We start from the raw sequence: 22,711 nt of genomic DNA on the forward strand, positions 1-22,711 counted from the left end.
TTTTTACATTTTGTTACACTTCTATACCCTCTATAAATTAATTTATTTATATACAGTATATATAAAAATTTACATACTTCTTTATACCTATACATCATTTACAATAACTGACCTATTTATTACTATCACAATAAATGACTGTAATTGTTGTGTTGTATTTTTGTTTTTGTTTTTCATTTCTTAAAATTGTAGCTATTTAGTATAATGACAATAAAAGGAACTTGAATCTTAAAATAACAGACGCATGATGATATATGGATGCTTTGCTAAGATTTTCCCAGAAATACTTCATGATTGAAGTGAAATATTCTATATGATATTATATTATATTATATATAATATTCTGCCACATACAGTATATGGATTGATTTATAAAGGCTGATACAAGTGCTTGAAATCAAAACAAAGACATGTGTCAAAGTAAATAAACAGAGAACAAGGAGGAGCATAAATGAAACACATGCGGCGAAAAAACTCGACTTGCTGGTTGCTGTACATAGGGAACTCCTGAGATAATTAACTATAATCCTACAGCATTCTTAAATCGTAATAACGTACGCAAGCAAACTGCAGACTACGGACATTGGATTCTTAAACACAATAGTGTGATAATCTCACAATAGGGAGAAAATCTTTATTCATCACAACAATAGCAAATATTTACATCAATTATGTAGAGATCAGCCCTGTGATGGGTTGGCACTCCGTCCAGGGTGTATCCTGCCTTGATGCCCGATGACGCCTGAGATAGGCACAGGCTCCCCGTGACCCGAGGTAGTTCGGATAAGCGGTAGAAGATGAATGAATGTAGAGATCATTCATGAGTATCCCTGTGTGTGGGACGAAGTATAGAAATGATGCTAATGATGGAACAGAGTGTTTATAGGCGTGTATTAAAGACAACCATGGTGTGAAACTCTGGTATAGTGGCATCATTAGGAAACCAGGGATGATCCAAAACAAAGCTAATTTGTGTAGTCAGTGTGAGTAATTCTGCATGAGAGTTAATAGGTGTGTTGTGTTGTGTTGTGTTGTGTTGTGTTGTGTTGTGTTGTGTTGTGGAGGACAAACAACAAAAGTCACGGTATATAGCAACAATATGCATATGAGATTTGTACATCAGGGGAATATTCCTGCTGGCAGCCATGTGAGGAAACCAAACCAAACTTAATTAACAATGCTATTTAAAGACTGTAGTGTTCATTACAAACATTCCGAAATAATGTCTTGTTATCAAGTGAATTAAGTTCTATTGTTTTTGCTCGGATTTATTAGGGCCCGAGCACCAAAAGGTGCGAAGCCCTATTGTTTTTGCACGGGAGTATTATTAGGGCCTGAGCACCAAAAGATGCGAAGCCCTATTGTTTTTGCACGGGAGTATTATTAGGGCCTGAGCACCAAAAGATGCGAAGCCCTATTGTTTTTGCACGGGAGTATTATTATTTATTTTTTTTTTCTCCCACACATTGGCCAATTGGGGTCCCTTAACATGCTCGAAAACTCTTGAAATTTGGAACACATGTCAGATTCGTGCGACACTAGGTTTTCGGCAAAGGCTGGAATACGGGCTGGCAGGGGGGCTCTGTAGCGCCCCCTGTAATGCAAAAACAAACATTGGTGCACAGATCAGGCAATTATGTACGCACATGTACGAGAGTTGGTACGCATATAGATCTCATCTAAACTATGAGCTCCGCCCAACAGGAAGTTGGCCATTTTGGATTGTTTTATAAGTGCATGCAGTGAACTTTTAAATACTCCTCCTAGGAAATTCATGCGATTGACATCAAACGTTGTGAACATGATGCCACGACATTGCACTTGCTAAATTGCGAAGGGATTTTTGATATCTCGAACGGTGCTGCCATGGCGTGGCGACTAAGTTATGGCCAATTCAGAGAAACAGGAAGTGTCTTCTATCTAAGGCAAAAAATGTCTTATTGGGATGACACGCGGTGTGTATGTTCGGCCAAGGATTCCGATTGCATCGATGTGCTTATTGTGAGTCCCGGGTATAGCGCTACCAACAGGCCCCAGGAAGTGTGTCAGTCACAAAGGTGGATTTTTTGACAGCTGCATGCGGTAAACTTTTAAATACTCCTCCTAGGGGATTCATGCAATTGAGACCAGACTTGGCCACCATGACGCAGAGATATTGGAGATGCAAAATTGCGAATGGATTTTTGATATCTCAAACACTGTTGCCATGGCATAGTGTCAAAACTTACTTTTATTTCAGGCATATTTAAGGCTTTTGGCGTGCTTAGATTAACTTGAAATTTGACACATACATCACATTTGTCGGCTGTTAAGTGTGGACAAAAAGGTCAGCTATATTTAGTTGTTGGTTTAACTATGGATGAGGTAATGGCTGTTATGTTATTTTCTTTTCCTTGTTCTTTGTTACATGTTCAAAAACATCAACCAATATTGCATATCCATAATTATTAAAATTATTATTACTCGAATACAAATACAAATGCTTTTCCCCCCTCAACAAATACAAATACAGATACAAATACCAGCTGCTTTGCACACCCCTAGCATAAATACATAAATACATACATACATACATACATACATACATACATACACACACACACACACACACACACACATACATACACACACACATACATACATACACACATTCATACATACACAAACACATACATACATACATACATACATACACACATACATACATACATACATACATACATACACACACATACATACATACATACATACATACATACATACATACATACATACATACACACATACATACATACATACATACATACATACATACATACATACATACATAGACACACATACATACTGTACATACATACATACATACATTTTTACATTTTGTTACACTTCTATACCCTCTATAAATTTATTTATTTATATACAGTATATATAAAAATTTACATACTTCTTTATACCTATACATCATTTACAATAACTGACCTATTTATTACTATCACAATAAATGACTGTAATTGTTGTGTTGTATTTTTGTTTTTGTTTTTCAATTCTTAAAATTGTAGCTATTTAGTATAATGACAATAAAAGGAACTTGAATCTTAAAATAACAGACGCATGATGATATATGGATGCTTTGCTAAGATTTTCCCAGAAATACTTCATGATTGAAGTGAAATATTCTATATGATATTATATTATATTATATATAATATTCTGCCACATACAGTATATGGATTGATTTATAAAGGCTGATACAAGTGCTTGAAATCAAAACAAAGACATGTGTCAAAGTAAATAAACAGAGAACAAGGAGGAGCATAAATGAAACACATGCGGCGAAAAAACTCGACTTGCCGGTTGCTGTACATAGGGAACTCCTGAGATAATTAACTATAATCCTACAGCATTCTTAAATCGTAATAACGTACGCAAGCAAACTGCAGACTACGGACATTGGATTCTTAAACACAATAGTGTGATAATCTCACAATAGGGAGAAAATCTTTATTCATCACAACAATAGCAAATATTTACATCAATTATGTAGAGATCAGCCCTGTGATGGGTTGGCACTCCGTCCAGGGTGTATCCTGCCTTGATGCCCGATGACGCCTGAGATAGGCACAGGCTCCCCGTGACCCGAGGTAGTTCGGATAAGCGGTAGAAGATGAATGAATGTAGAGATCATTCATGAGTATCCCTGTGTGTGGGACGAAGTATAGAAATGATGCTAATGATGGAACAGAGTGTTTATAGGCGTGTATTAAAGACAACCATGGTGTGAAACTCTGGTATAGTGGCATCATTAGGAAACCAGGGATGATCCAAAACAAAGCTAATTTGTGTAGTCAATGTGAGTAATTCTGCATGAGAGTTAATAGGTGTGTTGTGTTGTGTTGTGTTGTGTTGTGTTGTGGAGGACAAACAACAAAAGTCACGGTATATAGCAACAATATGCATATGAGATTTGTACATCAGGGGAATATTCCTGCTGGCAGCCATGTGAGGAAACCAAACCAAACTTAATTAACAATGCTATTTAAAGACTGTAGTGTTCATTACAAACATTCCGAAATAATGTCTTGTTATCAAGTGAATTAAGTTCTCACAATACACTGGATTTATTTTTCTCCACTTTGCAAAAATGTATTTTATTGATCAAGTTTTGACATGGACCCAATTAAGTCCCAATAACATACAACACATAAAAGGAACATTTTATTGAACTAATAAGCAGTGTACATAAATGCTGGGATTTTCATTTACATTACAACTTTAAACATTTTTGCTTTTCGTTCTGAAAAAAAAGAGAAATAATGAAAGAGAGTTTCTTTTTCGCTATATATATAGAAACCACAGGAAAACAGAACGAAGCTTTTATCTTTGTGAACATCTTTATACACCCAGCCGTCAAGGTGACTGTAGTTAAAGTCAATAGGGCATCAAAGCAGGATACACCCTGAACGGAGTGCCAACCCATCGCAGGGCACACACACTCTCTCATTGTACGTCAAACCATTTAGTTATAATCATATTTAATACGTCACCATGGCTGTTTCTTTATTCTTGAAGAACAAGGGTGTGAATTTAAATCCGTCTCCTTTATAAAACTTGTTCTGAAATTCAACCCTGAAATTAATACATAAAATTAATGACGCTGTCACAACACAATGCAGTCACATATGTGGGTGTTCAATATTAATGGGCCTTTTAACAGGCCATTTTGATGTCTAGAAATGTTTTACACTTACCAATGCAGACGTAAAGCATGCAGAAATGCAGACAGCCCCTCCATGACTATCAGGACTGATGCACTTAACAACACAAGGCAGCAGAAGATCAGCGTGAGCGTCAGTGATGAACCCGAGCGCAGAGCGACGCGCATCAGCATCCGCCATAACACCTCAGATAACTCTACACACACGTACATTACTGTTAATTAGATCTTCACAAACCTGGGTTCTTCTGATGTGCGTATATGCGAGTGAGTGTGTACTGTACCTGAGTGGGCGAGGCTGAGAGCCCACAGCCGCAGATAAGACGCTGTATTGGAGACGCAGCCGAGGCAGTGTTCTATGGTGTGGATTGCTTCGCACACAAACACATCACTCAGACTGACCTACAAGAAACGCGCAAGATTTTAGTGAAAGATTCAGACTTATCAATTGTTTGAGAACATATGAGAAAATGCATAAAAATATGTCTACCCTGTATAGCATATTCATACAGTCTTTTTTCCAATAGGCCAATCCTCATTTACTCACCAACCACGATCTAGCACTATAGCCAACACTCTGTTGATTAAAGCTAATGCAATTAGCCACTGCATACAGTACATTTGGAATAACCTATCACTATTTCCCACAATGAAGAGATACTAAACTATGAAAATGTTAAGACTTAAGGATGAATCCGTCATTACGTTTTGTCCATTCTGTACACGATTGTGTCCAAACAACAAAACAGCTAATGTTCATCTCAGTTTAAGAAACTGATTTCAAATCGAAACTATATATATATATATATATATATATATATATACTCAAATATATGTATATATATGTATATACGTATATATATAAATATATGTATATATATGTGTATATATACACACACACACACATATATATATATATATATATATATATATATATATATATATATATATATATATATATATATATATATATATATATATATATACATATATATATATATATATATTATTTCAGATGCCAAACATGCCTTGAAACATGTCTCTGTGTAAACTTTATGTAGAGATCATAAGTAAAATTTTAGGATTGTGACGATCGATTAAGATGATCGAGTGTAGAAAAAAAAATCTGTACAATAACAGGGAATAAACATGGAGATGATTCTTTAATCTGTTTGAATACATTAAAACCTGAATTACAAATTATTGCGTGAGAACGGCAGCTCATAAAATGCTTTACATTCCATATCAAATCTTCAAAGCAAATGCTGGGTGTGATGATTGTCATACGGTGTAGCAATTAAACAGTGTGGAACACCCAATAAAATGTGAAACTGTCCATCACACAGAGACACACCTTGTGATTGATATCCTTACGTTTTGTGTCTGGTTGAGATATAAAGTGAAATGTTCTTGCTTTGAAGTGGTTTGTGGTCTATCTTTACTTTTACTTTATCTGGCTTTCATTTGCTTCGCTGAAAATGCTTGCTTAATCAAATCTATATATATTTTTTAAAAAAAGACAATTATTTCAAAATGTACAGAATTTACATTCCAAGACACAGATAAACACCATTCTCCCAGGAGATATTCGCTCTGTCTAACACTTTGATCCGAAACCACTCTGCATTCTGTTGACTGTGATGGTGCAAGCATATGAGTTATAGCACTTACATCAGGATGGAAATGCTTCACTGTTTCTTACTACCGTCTCAGAGCCACTACAGCATGTCTTTAGACATATGCCATTTCTCCACATCTTCATGCCTAAACTGCTGGCATATAGAATTTAACAAAATGTTTCACGATGCAAGATGCAGAACGCAGCCTGCGCATGTAGAATTAGGCGATGTTCGATTAATTCTTCATTCACACCTGACAGTATATAGTGACGTGTTCATTTTATAGTACACTAAAGGCTTTAATTTGCCAGTTAACGCCTGCTATGTATCATTTGATTTGTGATTGAGCAAACTTGCATGGTGGCTAATTAAATTATTACATTTATTTAAAATGAATGCGTGGCACTCTTTACACTCTGACATGTTAAACCTCTCCAACTTGTCTATATATATATATAGAGAGAGATAAGTATTAGAGCTGTTTGAATCACCTTATGATCCGATATCACTACGCACTTCTTATTGTTCTTTTGTTTTCTGGAGGCTGATGATCCTATAGAGAAAGCATCTCCTTAGTAACGTAGCAACCAGCAAAAATATATACAGAGTTTATATGGCTGAGATCCACCTATCAGTTGTAAGAACAGATGTTTGAAATGTTGCCAGCGTTCATATGTACACTTAATAATTAAAAAAAAAATTTGCCCCCACCAAACAAAATGGGTGTATATAACAAGCGGTAGCAAAACTTGTTTCTCAAGTGTCACATATTTTCATTGCATGCACGTTATCCTTTACCTTGTCAGTGATCATTTCTTGACTTCTGTAAGTGAGCAGTGGTTTTATTAGCAGCATTATAGGGACCATTAACAAAGCCTGGACCACCAGGAACATCTGGACAGCGTTCTGGTGAAAATGAAAAAAAACAGATTGGCATTTTATATATTTATATATATATATATATATATACATACACACATAGTCACAGTATAAACCTAATCACAGTAAAAGGCACCATGATGAAGGATACATCAAAATTCTCAAGAACAACAGCAGGCAGTCTGCAAAGAAACTGCCTTGGGCACCAGTGGACATTTCAGCACGACAACGACCCAAAGCACACAGCAAAAGTGGTGAAGAAATGGTTAGTAGACAAAAACATTAACGTTTTTCAGTGGCCCAGCCAGACTTCTGACTTAAATCCGATCGTGAATCTGTGGAGGGAGCTAAAGATCAGGGTGATGGCAAGGAGACCCTCCAACCTGAAAGAGTTGGAGCTCATCGCTAAAGATGAATGGGCAAAAATACCAGTGGAGACATGCAAAAAGCCGGTCAGCAATTATAGCAAGCGTTTGATTGCTGTAATAGCCAATAAAGGCTTTTCTAATGACTATTGAGAAGGGTATGAATAATTTTGGACATGCCACTTTTTGTTCAAATGTAAATAAAAGATGAGTAATAATTTTTTCCACAATGACGCCTCTTGTACATCGTCTTATTATCTTCTGGGAGACGCCTGTGTCATTTGTAATCAAGAAAAATCTTGCTGGTTGAATAAAAGTAACTTTAAGTCAGAATTTGCCAGGGGTATGAATAATTGAATAATTTCGGGCTTGACTGTGTATATATATATACATATCTATCTATCTATCTATCTATCTATCTATCTATATATATATATATAGATATAGATATAGATATAGATAGATATAGATATAGATAGGTAGATAGATAGATACTGCCATTTTAAAACATGCCTTGTGTAAAGCTGTTTAAATAACGTTTTGACAATAAATGTATATTATTAAAATATACAATCAATGACATGAATTCAAACCTGTCCGTTGTAGATGAATTTCTCATCAGCCTTATGGTTGAAAAACATCATGTTGATGAAGATGAGGAGAATGCTACTGTCACACTGTACACCCATGCACCACTTGAAAACGATGAGAAAGACGAGATAACCGAACAGAGACAGCAAGAAGATGAGCTCTGGCACAAAGCGCAGCAACACGTTTTGGAGATTTCTGAAATGTCTGAATAATAGCCAGAGACATTAGTGTTATAGGATTACATCAGCTTCTAATTAACAGAAAACTATTATTATATAACAGAACTATTTCTAATGAATTACGTTTAAAACGCACATGTAGTTAACTATGCTCAGGGTCAAACCGAAGGTCATGTGACAAACTCCAATTATAAGTGCCATCTTCATTTTATAGGAGTTTAGGAAGGAGAGTTTATTTGATGCAATATTCCACACCTATAAGTGAAAACACAATATGGAAGTAAGAACCACCCCTGCTGCTGGAATACCTGTTATCTTTTTTACACGTTGTTGCCTTTCCTCACTCCAGGCCTGACAGTTCACATTTCATATCTGGGCTGGTACAAAATATCATGTGCACTTTTATTGCATTCTACAGGGGGCTGAGGTCAAGAAGGTGCAGGAGTTTACGTATTTGGGATCAATTACCAGTGTGACGGGGAGTGTGGAAAAGAGGTGAAGAGGCGAGAATCAAAGGGAAGGTTTAGAAGACAGTAGTGAGAGCAGCTCTGCTGTATGGGTTAGAGACTGTAGCAGTGAGGTAAAGACATGAGGCAGAGATGGAGGTAGCAGAGATGAGGATGAGGTTCTCTTTAGGAGTGACGAGGATGGACAGGATTAGGTACGAGCACATCAGAGGGACAGCTCAGGTTTTCTGTTTTGGGGACAAAGTCAGAGAGGCAAGATTGAGATGGTTTGGACATGTACAGAGGATGGAGATGGTTATATTGGTAGAAGGATGTTGGAGATGGAGCTGCCAGGTAAGAGGTCAAGAGGAAGGCCAAAGAGGAGATATATGGATGTGTTAAAGGTAACTGGTGCGAGAGTAGAGGATGTCGAGGATAGAGGTGGAAACATGATTCGCTGTGGTGACCCCTAACAGGAAAATACTTTCATTGCATTTTAAATACACTAGATGGCCAAACATTTGTGGACAATAAACCACCACATCCTCACGCTCACGCTCCATGAGTCATGATTTGCCAAGGTTAGTGTGAAAGAACTCACACGTCCTGCATCTGGCTTGGTTATGTTCAAAATGCACGTATTAGTGCGATGGTGCCCCTAAACATTTGTCGATACACTGTATTGTAGATATAAATATTCTGAGTATCGATATAAAAATACGTGAAAGTCCTGCACAATACAAAAAATGAATAATAAGAGTACAATCCTTTTACTCGCTTGGATTGTTCCACATTTTGTAGCGTTACAAGCTGGAACTGAAATTTAAATAGGATTTTACACAAAATAGCACTTTTTCTTATAGGTGCATTGTCTTCATTATGCTGTTTGTTTACGTACTGTTTGTTCAAAGACGGGAATTTCTATCAGATAACATAACATTTCAATTCAAACAAACCTATTTATGTGGCTTCTGATGCCAGCCGGTTAAATCTTTCACAGTAACAGAACTGGATATGTTTGCAATCACCTCTTTTACATTCTTATTTGAAAATAATTCTGCAAACTATATATATCTATAGATTTTATGACACATATGAGATTAGTTTTATGAACACTCATGACATATAAGAACGATTAAACCCATTTCAGTTCCAGTTTGTAATAAGTTTGTTCAAAGTATAGTATAATAGTTATTATTATGGTTCTTATTACAATTATAATATATTCTATTTCCCACCTTTAATTATTCCACATCTTGTTATGATATTCCCACAAACCCGATAGTTTAGAGATATTTCAACAGTTCTTTAAATAAATGCAGTGCATTTGTCAAATTGCCAGAATAACACAGCCTAGTGGACAGAATCTAGTACTACAGTTAAACTGCAGACTAACAGGAGTGAAGAAAGGTAAGAAAATATAAAGCCACCAAAAATAGCTTTAGAAAACTCAATAGAATGAAACGATGTGTTTGACTTTTGTATGCACTGACTGGGTCGATGCCAAACATGTACGGAGTTCCAGAGTAAACTCCTGGTACTGAAGGGTCCAACTGAAGATGATCCGAATTGTGCAGGGTTTCATTTCTGTAGAACAGAAAAAATGCTCATATAAATTCAGTAAATACATAAATACTATAATATAAGATATATAATAATATAAAAGATAAAATAATAATATAAAACATATTTCTTTATCCTTTATGATTTACTAAAAATTCATAGAAATCCAATTCATTAGTAACCTTGTAAGACATTACAAGTTCGCTTCAGCTACATGATTATTGCTGCTGAGGTCATGAGGTCTGCTAGGTCATGAAAAGTAGCACTTGAAACTGAGCCTGTTCTCTCAGCCTCTCGATGTCTCACCTCCAAGGTCCCCTGGGCCAGAACATGGCTCTGATACTCCATGACGAGCCAAGCATGTTGAATGATTTGGAGAAGCAGTCATTATAAATGAGTCCAGTGTAGATAGAGAAAAGGCCCATGAGCAGGATGATGTAGCGGCCGCCCACCAGCATGGACGTGATCTGGAGGGAAGAAAACTATATACATTAACATGCCATTGCCATGTTGTGACGTTGAATAACTTTAGTGCACATTGATTATAACTGACTGCGTGAACTACACCTTTTTTAACTAAGATTGGGCAGCTTTTCCAATGCACTTTCAAAGAATGCATTTCATAATTACACACATTGTACATGACACTCGTACCTCATTCTTCTGTTGCTTTAATTTCTGTTCATTTCTGATGATCCAGGCAGCGATCAAAGACATGACAAGTCCGTGACCACAATCACCGAACATCACAGCGAACAGAAATGGGAACGTCACTACGGTATATGGAGCTACACAGGAAAAAAAGTGCGTTATTCTTATTCTAAATGTCTCGTTAAAATTCTCAACATTAGATCTGTTAAATCTTGGATACAATCCTTAATCTATCTCATATTAGTCTGAGCTGACAGCCGAATATTTGGGATATCAACAGACACAAATCATCAATCTTATCCAGACCAGAATGTTAAAAACACGTTAATAAATGTCACTAAAAAACAGTCACTAATTCAGGTTAAATATCTTTCAGCTAAGATTGTAGTCCTGACTGTCTTTTTGGCTGCACTTCTCTGTCTGGTATAACAAGTACTTCATCTAGTTTTTCTTCTTCCAAAGCCACCTGGAGATATTTTGCTCATAAAACCTGTGCTCCTCAGGTATGCTTTGTGCTGTAATCAATGCAAATCAAGATTCCTATAGAGAAGTTCGGTACCATTTTAGATTTAATAAATATTGCAAATGGTTCTGTGGTGTTTATGCATTAACTATAACTGAAAACAAACTGGTGTCACCTGGATTAATTTCCTGATAACTGTTCACACCGTACGTATCCACGATCTGCTGAAAGCCTGCAGTGAAACGATTCGTCCTATTAAATGTGGGCGGAGTTTCAGGGCTCTGTATGCGATTCAGCACGGGTCTGACGCTGGAACCTGCGTGTTCCTGCATGTGCACACGAACACAAGCGTGATGAGATATTGAACAGGTTTGCTTTGATGTTCTTCAGGTGACAAGATATGTGTTGTTGATCTTTGCTCACAGCAGCTTTGTTGAGCGCACGTTGAACGTGTCCGAGATCTAACACCGGACACCATATCTCTGCGATGGTCAGTCTGTGTGTGATATCGATGTTGCATAGGTTGAGTGTGTGGTAGATGGATTTCATCTTGTGCACCTGGATGGACCAGTCTGTAACTCTTTTTGCTGCTTTATTCAAAACTGCGACAGAGAATTCTTCACACTGACGCAAAATCTGCGAACAGGCGACATGACAGCGATAGAGGTTGATGTAAATACATCGTTTCTTAATATAGTATGAAGTACTGAATGAAAGCACTACAGTCACCTGAACACATGACTAAGGTCTCAATTATAACCTGTTCTTATGTATTTTTATGTATTAGTACAAACACACACACACACACACACACACACTACTAAAACATCCTTGCATTATGAAATCTTTTACCATTTGCAGTTCCTTGATGCGTGTCCGTAAGTTACACTTCATCTCCTCTTGAGCATGTATCGTGTTCGGGCACGGGTACAAACTGACATTAAACCTTCAACACAAGTATTATACATACCACAAATACTATACAAACCTGAATAAGATTATTTGCCTCACAGTATTTCATGTAACGTTACATATATTTCAAAACAACTATCAAATATCACAGGAAATTTCTCTCACCCTTCGCATATTTTTCGGATTTTTCCCTGCACCTGTTCGCCCTGCATGCAGATGATGAACGCATCTTTCTGCACCGTGCCGTCCTGTAAAAAAAGCAACATTTACAGATCCTGTAAATATAGATTATACAGTTGATACTTGATCTAATTAGAGTAGTAGACTGGAGCTGCGAGGATCATGTAGCTTATAGGTATTAGCTTATATCCTCCGGTTTCTCTTTATACTAGCACACAGGACTACTTAGTATTACTACTGTATAGTGTGCTGAGAAACTACACGAGCAAACAATTCACACACTAAACATATCCCAGATGATTGATTATAAAACATTAGAATGATATGAACAGGAAAGGAATCAGTTATAGGGAATAACACACTATTTGCTATCTGACCTCTGGGTGCTGTTGAAGCTCAGCATGGCGCAGCAGGAAATTCTCATGAAAAAGACGCCACAGGACTTTCTCAAAGGCGGGGAAGCGATCGTGTTTAATCACCCCGGCAATAAAACTGATAAAATACAAAAAATGGAAACAAGGAAAAGAATGTGTGTATAATGGATCAGGTTTTGTAACATAAAAAAGTGTTTGTGTTATGTTTAATCTGATTAGATTGAATGGGATAAAGTGTCTGAATACTTTATGGCCAAGCAATGAAAGGATTTTTATAAGCTGTTGTTGCATTTAGTAGTAGTAGTAGTAGTAGTAGTAGTAGTTGTGTGTGTGTGTGTGTGTGTGTGTGTGTGTGTGTGTGTGTGTCTGTGCAAGTATGTGCGTTTGTATTCATATCTATACAGCGACATACTGGAGAAAGAAATCTGGGCCTGTATAAAGAAAATTTACAAAGGGACGGATTTTTTTAAAAGATAAGAATTGGTACTAATTTTTCATTAACTGGTTCAGTTTATGTCTCAATGCCTTCTTTTTAAAGGTCGATAATAACGTAGTACGACATAATGTTTCCTAGCGATGTTCAGTGTAACTATCAAATAGTTTAAATAGCTTCTGGACCCCAGAAAAATTGTTATAATAATAATAATAATAATAATAATAATAATAATAATAATAATAATAATAATAGTAACTAGAACGTACATTTCCTGAAGAAAATGTGAATGTTGCTTGCATGTGGCAAGTTCCCCTCATCATGCTGAGTGTTTTGATATGTCACATGTCCATGTTGTGCTAAATTTTGATTTTCACATGACATCACGTGACGTCATGTGACGTGACCAGAATACATGTAAGGCAGTTCCCCTCATTGTGCTGAGTGTTTTGATATGTCACATGTTCATGTTGTGCAAATTTTTTATTTTCACATGAAATCATGTGACGTCACTTGACTTCATCAAATTACATGTGAGGAGGTTCCCCTCATTGTTGTGAGTGTTTTGATATGTCACATGTCCATGTTGTAAAAAGTTTTTTGATTTTGCATATTTTGGGGGTGGGGGTGGGGCTGCGGCAGAACAGGAAGGCCAGTCGGTACACCAATTTAAAAGTTTGCTCAGAGTATCACCTTAAAGGAGCTGGCCGAATTTGGTGTAGATAGTTCGAAAGCTTGCTGAGTTATAAACCTCCAAAGTTTATAATGGGAGTCTATGGGAAAAAAGGCCAATTTGAGACCCGGTACCGGAAGTACCGGTACTCATAGCACACCTCTCCTGAGTGAGCCAGTCGATTTGACACCTCATTCATGGGTCTAGGACAAAAGCTGCGGGACATGTTACGCGCCAAAGTTTTGTCCGGAAGAGTATGCAGGATAGTAAGAATGTTGCTTTGCAAGCACCATTAATAATAATAATAATAATAATAATAATAATAATAATAATAATAATAATAATAATAACTAGAACGGTACATTTCCTGAAGAAAATGTGAATGGTGCTTGCATGTGGCAAGTTCCCCTCATCGTGCTGAGTGTTTTGATATATGACATGTCCATGTTGTGCTAACTTTTTGATTTCGCTTACTTTGGGGGCGGGGCTACACGTGACGTCACGTGACGTGACCAAAATACGTGTGAGGCAGTTCCCCTCATCGGGCTGAGTGTTTTGATATATGACATGTCCATGTGCTAACTTTTTGATTTCTCTTACTTTGGGGGCGGGGCTACACGTGACGTCACGTGACGTGACCAAAACACGCGTGAGGCAGTTCCCCTCATCGGGCTGAGTGTTTTGATATCCATGTGACGTCACGTGAATACCCGGTGGGGTGCCAATACTTTTGGACAAAAGTGACTACTAAGTGTTTTGACATTTCATGTAAAAACTGCAGTCATTATGGAATTCTACTTATTATTATACTGCATAGAACAGTATTTTGGGGGCGGGGCTACATGTGATGTCACGTCAATACCCGGTGGGGTGTCAATACTTTTGGACAAAAGTGTATTGACTGGGGTCCAATACTTGTGGAAACATTGGATTGATAGTGTGGAGTTGATAGTTACATGTATTGAGAGTGTGCTTTACATCTACAGAGAGAACAAAAGAATTTTAAGAATTCCCCATTCAAGTCTATGGGAAAAAAATACCCCTTTGAGCTTCCGTACCGGGAATTCCGGAATTCCGATCGCTTATAAAAGTCATAGCACACCTGTCCTCAACAACCCGGTCTATTTGACACCTCATTCATGGGTCTAGGACAAAAGCTGCGGGACAAGTTACGCGCCAAAAAAGTGTCCGGAAGAATAATAATAATAAGTATGCAGAATAACAATAATGATGCTTTGCAAGCACCATTAATAATAATAATAATAATAATAATAATAATAATAATAATAATAATAATAATAATAATAATAAAGTTAAAGACATCTATATGAGATCAGTGTCATATAGTCCAGTACTGTCATTCAATTTTGGAATTTAAAATAGGACAAGCTTTTATTTTAGAAAAGTGTGTGTATGTGTTTGTGTGTTTGTGTGTTACCAAAGTTTGGGAGCTGTGATGGTGCTGATGCTGTTTAAGCGCTGAGTGATGTGTGGCCCGTCAGACTGAAGGTCAGTACAGGACGGCTGCATGTCACACTGAGGGTTTAATCACAGAATGACAAATTAAAATTTTAAAATTAAAATTTTATGGCAATTTATTTGGAAATGATTCATTTTTTACCTCCTGGAAGACTTCATGGATGACGCCGAGCAGTGCGCTGGACTCTAGCAGCTCGGTCAGGTTCCTCTTCAGCGTTGTGTGATTAAAGCTGATCTCCTTCAGCTCCTGTTCTAACGCTTTTACCTCAGACTGTACACACGACATGACAACGTACACAACCAAGAAACCTGACTGCTTTATTTTTAAAAAAAAAGCAATCTGAAAGAAAGTTAAGCTGATTACTATTAAAAATCCTTAATATTTTTACTGCAAATAAAAAGAAAAGTGTTACAAATTTAGAATTGTGTTAATTTCATATGAATCATAATTTCATATGAATACAGTTTTTGTCACTGTGATCGCACCTCGAGCTCCAATGTGTCTCTGCTACACCGAGTTTCCTCAGTGTGTGATCCGGAAGGGATGCGAATATTAAATCGCAATATTTCACCTTCCAAATACTCTGGAAATTTGAAATAATACAATATTAGTGCAATGAAATCTGTAAATAATGAGAAAAAGTATTCCTAAGTTGTCTAAAAAGGAATGACTTACTTATTATTCTTTCAATTTCCTCGCACTTCCTCACATCATTTACAAATCTCCTCTGAGATGAACTCATCCCTGGGTTTAGCTGCAATCATAATAATAACAATAATAATAATAATAATAATAATAATAATCATCATCAAAAACAGCATTTCATCTTGTGAAAACTGACAAAAAAATGGATAGATGCAGGCGAAAAAGGACTCACACACGCACAAACACACACAGACTTTTTACTCACATCTCTGAACTCGACAAGTCCCAGAAGGCCAAGCTCATTAATGCAGCTGAGCGCTGAATCAGTTTGAAAGTAGAGCTGCAGTAAACACATCTCCTCACTGCGGAACAGGGAACTCATACTGCTGCTACTTTATAAAAATGTTAAATTAAAATACACCAACAGACACTCAGCACCTCTCAGTCTGTGGTTTAAATGTGTGTGTGTGTGTTTCCATCCATACAAACAATCAATTAAAACACTGATCGATAAGGACACTGATCAATACACACACTCATTAACAATGACAAAGGCATTGCTGGGGTTTTGTATCTAAGACACAATGACAATAATGCAATTAAATCTATTCTTGAATCATTTAGGACAAGATTCATTTTTCAATAGTAATGAGTCAGCATGTGGTGTGTTTAATAATGTAATTGTGTGTGAGTCACAAACTGATTTAGTTGTTGGTGTGAATGTGGTTGTGGTCAAATCTGATCAAATTTAGATCCTATTAAATAATTCATCAAATAAATAAATTACTGTATAATATGTTTAGATATTTAGAAGTTCAGCAAAGAGTTGAAAACATACTGTTCCAACCACGACACGTGAACATGTGAGCACAAGTTCCCGTGTGATTCTGACACAATGAGGGCTCCACCCATTGGATGTTTAATTATGCTAATTATGAGTGAATAGTGTACTCTTACACGTGTGCAACCCCCCCCCCATCCCCCCCCCCCCACACACACACACACACATGCAGCGGTTTGAGTTTGAATCACTTCACTGTACTGTTCTATCTTCTGTTCTATGTTTATGTTCTGTAAAGCTGCTTTGAGACAATGTCCATTGTAAAAAGCACTATACAAATAAACTTGAACTGAATTGAATTGAATATCATTCAACACTAGTTACCAAGCAGAAGAATTGTAATCTGTAGCTATATACTTGTTGGTATTTTGACCAAGTACAGATATTTTTAGCTAGCTACCAGTTTGTTTTTTTATTTAAACTTCATACTCAAATCATAACACACTTTCCTTGAAAGACATTATTTGATTCAGTCAAACTGGGCAAAGTCAGTGCCTGAAAGCACCATAACATGATGCTGAACAACTAGACAAAGCAGACTTAACTGAGTCTGATGTTAATTTCCATGATGCCCTAATAAGTCTCTGAGCTTCCCTCATTAATTAGCTACATTAGCTTTGTAACTAAAGAAGAACACTTGCAGTCACATATAACAAACATGTCTTGGCTTTCTGACCACATTCTGAATTTAGCGAACGCTTTATGTTTGATTTCTGGCTGAGTATCGCTTTTATTGTCTATTGTATGATCATCAGATTGTATGATTAGGCTTCGTGCCTCCTGTTCTTGAGTTCTTTGATCTTCTCTTGACGGACTGTTTTCTCCTGCAGGCTGGACATTTCCAGAAGTCTCTGGACGAACGACGAAGAAGCTCCCAATAGCGGATCTGCGTACGACTGATCTAAAAACAAAGTTACACAGACCTGGTTAAACAACCAAGCTCTACATTAAACCCCAAATTATTCCTTCCCCCAAGTATTAATCAAAATTAATGAAAGCATGTAAAATGGAAACATGATCCCTAGACCACCATCAAAAATAGACACACTATAAAGGAAATGAGGAAAGAAAATGCTTTCTCATTTCCAACAAGGAAACGAGGAAAATAGGGAACTCTGAAACAGGTCCAAATCAAACTAACAAAGAATAACTATGACATTAGGGTATCTGCTGAATATGGCATACGGATACTTTAATCCTGAGAAGAATAAAACTCGGGAACAACTGAAAAGGAGAAATAAAGGAAAGATAAAATAATTGAAAACTAGAGAAGAAAGACTTCTGCAAATTAAGGAAACTGAGAAAAAGCTGCAGATTAAAAACACAAGGGGAAAAAAAGAGAGATGAAGAATCTAAGATCTAGTAAACAACTCTGAAAAAGGGACTATATGGTTGTTCAGATTTAAGACAACATACATCCATCATGTCAATAAAAAGGTTTCACTTCAAAATGACATTTAATCGATGCTCTAATTACTCATTTCAATTATGTAGAACTACTGAAATCAATCGACCTTATAGATTTGAATAGAATTGACCGTAGTATTTAGTGGACTAATTTACAGAGAAATATCAAAGTGGCAATGTTGCTGCTTGACAAAGCCAGAATCCTGGGTTTCTCAGGTGAAAATGGCACTTTTTTTTAGATCTTGAAAATTTACACAATCAAATCATCTTGGATGAATGTAAACTAAATTTGTTAATGTAACTCAGTTTATTTGTATGGAACTGATGAAGCACTATGTGAAAAATGATGCACATACCAGTGGTGGGTAATGTTATGTTGGGGAGATTGCACACTCTGCTCTTAATCCTCCTGCACAAACACACACACCCATAGGCTGACATGCAAAATACCAAACTGCTCATCTTATTAATACTGGCTTTGATTTATGTTACTCACCTATTTTTAGAGCTGCTGTTTTTGTTGTTAGTTGCTGTTGTAATTGATACTGGAACTGACGATGCGGCATTAAGTCTGTATCTATCTTCTGAGCTGAGATCAAAACCCAGAGCGTTAATAAGATGTATCGATACTGGTATAAGGTATCAGTGTGGTACCGTGCTAATTTAATCATGCTCAGAAAAAAGAATGTTCCGATAACAACATCTGATACGACATGATACTGTATGACACAAACTCAGTGTATGTCGACGTGTCAATAATCAGACGACTGGTTGTATTTCTCGGTTAATGATCAAAGCAGGACATCAGGTGGAGGAACTACAGCATCTCAAGTCAAGTCAAGAAGCTTTTATTGTAATATCAACGTCATTTATACTGAAATGAAACAACGTTTCTCCAGGAACATGGTGCTGCATAAAACAACACAGTGCTAAGGACTTAACCCTTGTATGTTGTTCGTATTTTTGTTACTCAGCCAGTGTTCGTGGGTCTGGTGGACCCACTGAATTTTTAGGTTTTTAATTCAACACAATCAAACATTTTATATTAAAATACTCTACAGATGTTTACTTCATCCCAGTTACAAGCAATATAAACAGCATATATGGTTAATATTTGCCCTTTACCTTTATTACATCACATTTTTTAATTAAAGTGCTACTCGTTTTTTGTTATTTTTTAATAAATGAAATCAAATTTAATCAAGTTATGAGTGGGAAAAAAATCAACAAATTTACAAGGAAGCAAAGTTTTTCAAAACGATTGATGTTTATGAATATGGGTCCCACAGACCCAACAACATACAAGGGTTAAGTTTAATTAACCTTAAGTTGTCCTAGGCACATAAAGGGCATCTTGTATAACCTAGTGCAAACGGTGTAAGAAAAAAGACAGCGCAAACAGACAATACAAAATACTACAGGACAAATACACAAAATAGCACCAACTAGAGTGCCTAAATAGAGTACTGTAAACAAAGAGGGTTCTTTTAAACATATATAGACTTATGTAATAACAGCAGTTGGATAAGGTTTCGAAGTGTGGTGTTGAAATTTGGTCTTCTTACAATCTTACATTATTACAAATAAAAGTAATACGTTTAATCATACAGAGTTTATCTCTGCACATCACCTTCTGCTATACTATTGTAATGATCACGGACGCAGGATAAAAGAGACCCAGATGCAGGATAGACAAACAGAAACGGGGTTTAATAACCAAAAGACACGAAACATAACGCAGGCTAACAACAAAACAACAGGACAAAACAACAGTAGATTCCGCGCTGCACCAGGCAACGCGGACTAACTAAATACTACTAACAATCAAGACACATGAGGGACAGGTGTGCAGACCGGGAGGAGAGGACGAAGGCAGGGCAGACATGTGACAGAAAAACATAAACAAAAGGCACATGGCCAGAGTCCGGACCGAGTCCTGACAACTATAAAGTTCATACTACTGGATGCTGCTGATGTTGCTCAGTGCGTGCCGGTCAGCTGCCTTTCTTCTATCTATGAAAGAAACCATTAAAACAGCATAAAGCCTTAAATATAATCTCAGTACGAGGAACTTTAACAGCAACCAGCATAAGCTACTGTAAGTAATGTCCCTTTGCTTTTTTGCTCAAATTTTTCAATCGATTATCAGCATTGAGCAACAAAAAACATCAGTATCATCACTACAGATTGTGTTTACATCAGTGTGTAAAGTACTCACATTAAAGTACAGGACTTTGTAACAGAGAAAGGTGATTCCTTGCTGTTTACACTGCGTGTTGGATTGGCAACTGGAGGTAAAAGAGATGACGTGTGTTTGAAGAAAAGATCTGTTTGGGAAGATAAACAGGTCATATACGATTACAATTATTCTATCGCAATAGCTAATTAAGTAATCAATTATATATATGTATATATATATATATATATCTATATATATTTTGTCTGTCTGTCTGTCTATCTATCTATCTGTCTAAAACTGCAGATGTGTGACAAATAAAAGGAGAAGTTGAGGTCATTAAAAGAACCCTGAGAGTGAGATGGAGAAATAAACACCTTTTGAATGTTGATGAGTGTTATAATAAATCTTGTTTCCCCATCTTGGATTGAACAGAAAGTGACGCCTGAAACCATCATCCCTCTGTGTGTTTTCTGAGCTCAAACTCAGCATGGCTACATGGACATCTCCTGAGGAATAGAAAAACAAACCCAACAGTATGCCTGAACTGTGACCGAACAGCCTGAAGAAAACATACTGGCATTACAGGCAGCTTCTAAAACAGACATCTGAAACATTCCTGTCACATAAATACTCACTTGCACTAACTATAGCCTAATTGTCTCAACACAGGAATGGTTGTAAAAATGAATAGTGCTGATGCTAATAAGCAGGACACACCTCTCAAATAGTATTTATTTGTACAGACACAAGTCATTTCAAAATAAATCCAAAGAGATGATTAAGATATCCAGAGCACTTTAAGCTCTTCCTGATGTTTTTTATGAGGCAGTTTCTAATTAGCAGGTTAGTCCTAATGTGTTGCTATGTTGAGGTTTGATCAACTTTTAGTGATGAGTCTATTATTCAAATCAGACGAAATTATCCAAAGTACAGAACGAAGGTTTGTTGAAACATCAATGTCCATTGAGGCTGAAGTATTTTGGTCTGATAACCGTGTGTAGGCTTAATAGCCATAAAAAATAATATAAATAATATCCGTAATAACGCCATAATAAACACAAGGTGATTATGTAGCGTTAGCTTTAGCAGTTAGCATTAGCATGAGCATGTCCAATGCTGATGCACTTTTCCCTCCTCTGGTTAACTGTACTCACTTCTGAGGCTGTTAGGCTGCTGTGTTTTCGACCATATAACATTAAATCGTATTCCTTCAGCTGTCTCCTCGACTAGTATTAATCTAAACCAGGAAAGTGTACTGTTTGTAATGGTTTTCTAACTGTTTGGGTTTATATTACAGTCCCCTAGATGATCTGTGACACTGCACTCACTGCTTCTCTCGGTTTAGGACAAATAAATGCTCATGTTTCAGTCACTCCTATTTGTTTTAGCCTGATCTTTTCACATTAAAACGACTAAGTCTGTAATGGCAATTATTTACACCCGTTTTCTGTCACCTCGTTTTGAGTATACGTCACTATAGTTACCGTATCCCATAATAAGAACGCTACACGTTACTATGGTTTCCAACGGCAAGATGCCTGCAGTTATAATGGAGAAAGAAAGAAAGAAAGAAAGAAAGAAAGAAAGAAAGAAAGGGGTTTCTCTATGTTTATATAGTACATCAATTATCTTATTTGCATACGGGTTATTTTTGGTATTGTGCAGTAGATTAATAAAATACATTTGAAATAAATGTGTTACAATCTCACCATTGACCACAAGATGGCGCTCTCACAACGTCAGAATTTTAACTCAAGCTGAACTGGACTACTTTCACTGTAAACTTATTCAACCAGTTTAACCAGTGTGGTGTTTATATGTTGGCCAAATGATATTAGATTCGATTATTAGAATTTGGGGTTTTATATTTTTACCTACATAACCGAGTTCCTTTTGTGGGATTCTAAACTATTGCATCATTTCATTTTGTTTCAAATTTACAGTATATATATAGGTCTATTTGTGGTAGTTAAAAGTGACTGACTTCTAGATTCGGAAATGTTGTCGTCATTTAAAAGCAATTCAAGTGGCAAGTCAATTATGGTTGTTATTATAACATCTAAATTGTGTGTAATAAGCAGGTTCATAACATGATAATACATGCATTTCTATCTTAG

The 22,711-nt window shown here is 36.6% G+C and overlaps 2 protein-coding genes across 2 annotated transcripts; both read right to left on the reverse strand.

Annotated features, from left to right (window-relative positions):
- Positions 1-4,388: 4,388 nt before the first annotated feature.
- si:ch73-173p19.2 (V-type proton ATPase 116 kDa subunit a 1) lies at positions 4,389-16,549 on the reverse strand. The gene is made up of 19 exons (XM_060861461.1): positions 16,433-16,549; positions 16,198-16,276; positions 16,008-16,105; positions 15,664-15,792; positions 15,481-15,578; positions 12,940-13,054; positions 12,548-12,630; positions 12,323-12,416; positions 11,894-12,106; positions 11,646-11,796; positions 11,011-11,144; positions 10,663-10,823; positions 10,287-10,380; positions 8,484-8,602; positions 8,171-8,372; positions 7,132-7,239; positions 4,999-5,116; positions 4,749-4,911; positions 4,389-4,626 (listed from the first exon to the last, which is right to left on the reverse strand). The coding sequence occupies exons 1-19, from the start codon at positions 16,547-16,549 to the stop codon at positions 4,533-4,535; spliced, it is 2,370 nt and encodes a 789-aa protein (XP_060717444.1). The 3' UTR covers positions 4,389-4,532.
- A 1,058-nt stretch (positions 16,550-17,607) lies between these two features.
- Positions 17,608-21,208, reverse strand: si:ch211-171b20.3 (uncharacterized). Its single transcript, XM_060861139.1, has 5 exons — positions 21,169-21,208; positions 20,634-20,742; positions 18,912-19,004; positions 18,772-18,824; positions 17,608-17,909 (listed from the first exon to the last, which is right to left on the reverse strand). Exons 1-5 carry the CDS (start codon positions 21,206-21,208, stop codon positions 17,773-17,775), a joined length of 432 nt encoding a protein of 143 aa, XP_060717122.1. The 3' UTR covers positions 17,608-17,772.
- Between the last annotated feature and the right edge of the window lie 1,503 nt (positions 21,209-22,711).

This window comes from Tachysurus vachellii, chromosome 25 (genome assembly GCF_030014155.1).
Source record: "Tachysurus vachellii isolate PV-2020 chromosome 25, HZAU_Pvac_v1, whole genome shotgun sequence".
Classification (NCBI taxonomy): Eukaryota; Metazoa; Chordata; class Actinopteri; order Siluriformes; family Bagridae; genus Tachysurus; species Tachysurus vachellii.

What these genes read in the sequence shown, in the direction of transcription:
- si:ch73-173p19.2 (XM_060861461.1), bottom strand. Translation starts at nt 16,549, where the DNA reads ATGAGTTCCCTGTTCCGCAGTGAGGAGATGTGTTTACTGCAGCTCTAC. An exon ending in GACTTGTCGAGTTCAGAGAT is followed by an intron (nt 16,277 to 16,432) that starts GTGAGTAAAAAG and finishes TTATGATTGCAG; the next exon opens with CTAAACCCAGGGATGAGTTC. An exon ending in ATCACAGCTCCCAAACTTTG is followed by an intron (nt 13,055 to 15,480) that starts GTAACACACAAA and finishes GTATTTTATCAG; the next exon opens with TTTTATTGCCGGGGTGATTA.
- si:ch211-171b20.3 (XM_060861139.1), bottom strand. Translation starts at nt 21,208, where the DNA reads ATGTTTCAGATGTCTGTTTTAGAAGCTGCCTGTAATGCCA. An exon ending in AGAAGCTGCCTGTAATGCCA is followed by an intron (nt 20,743 to 21,168) that starts GTATGTTTTCTT and finishes CTTCCCAAACAG; the next exon opens with ATCTTTTCTTCAAACACACG. An exon ending in CATAACATTACCCACCACTG is followed by an intron (nt 17,910 to 18,771) that starts GTATGTGCATCA and finishes CTTTGTTTTTAG; the next exon opens with ATCAGTCGTACGCAGATCCG.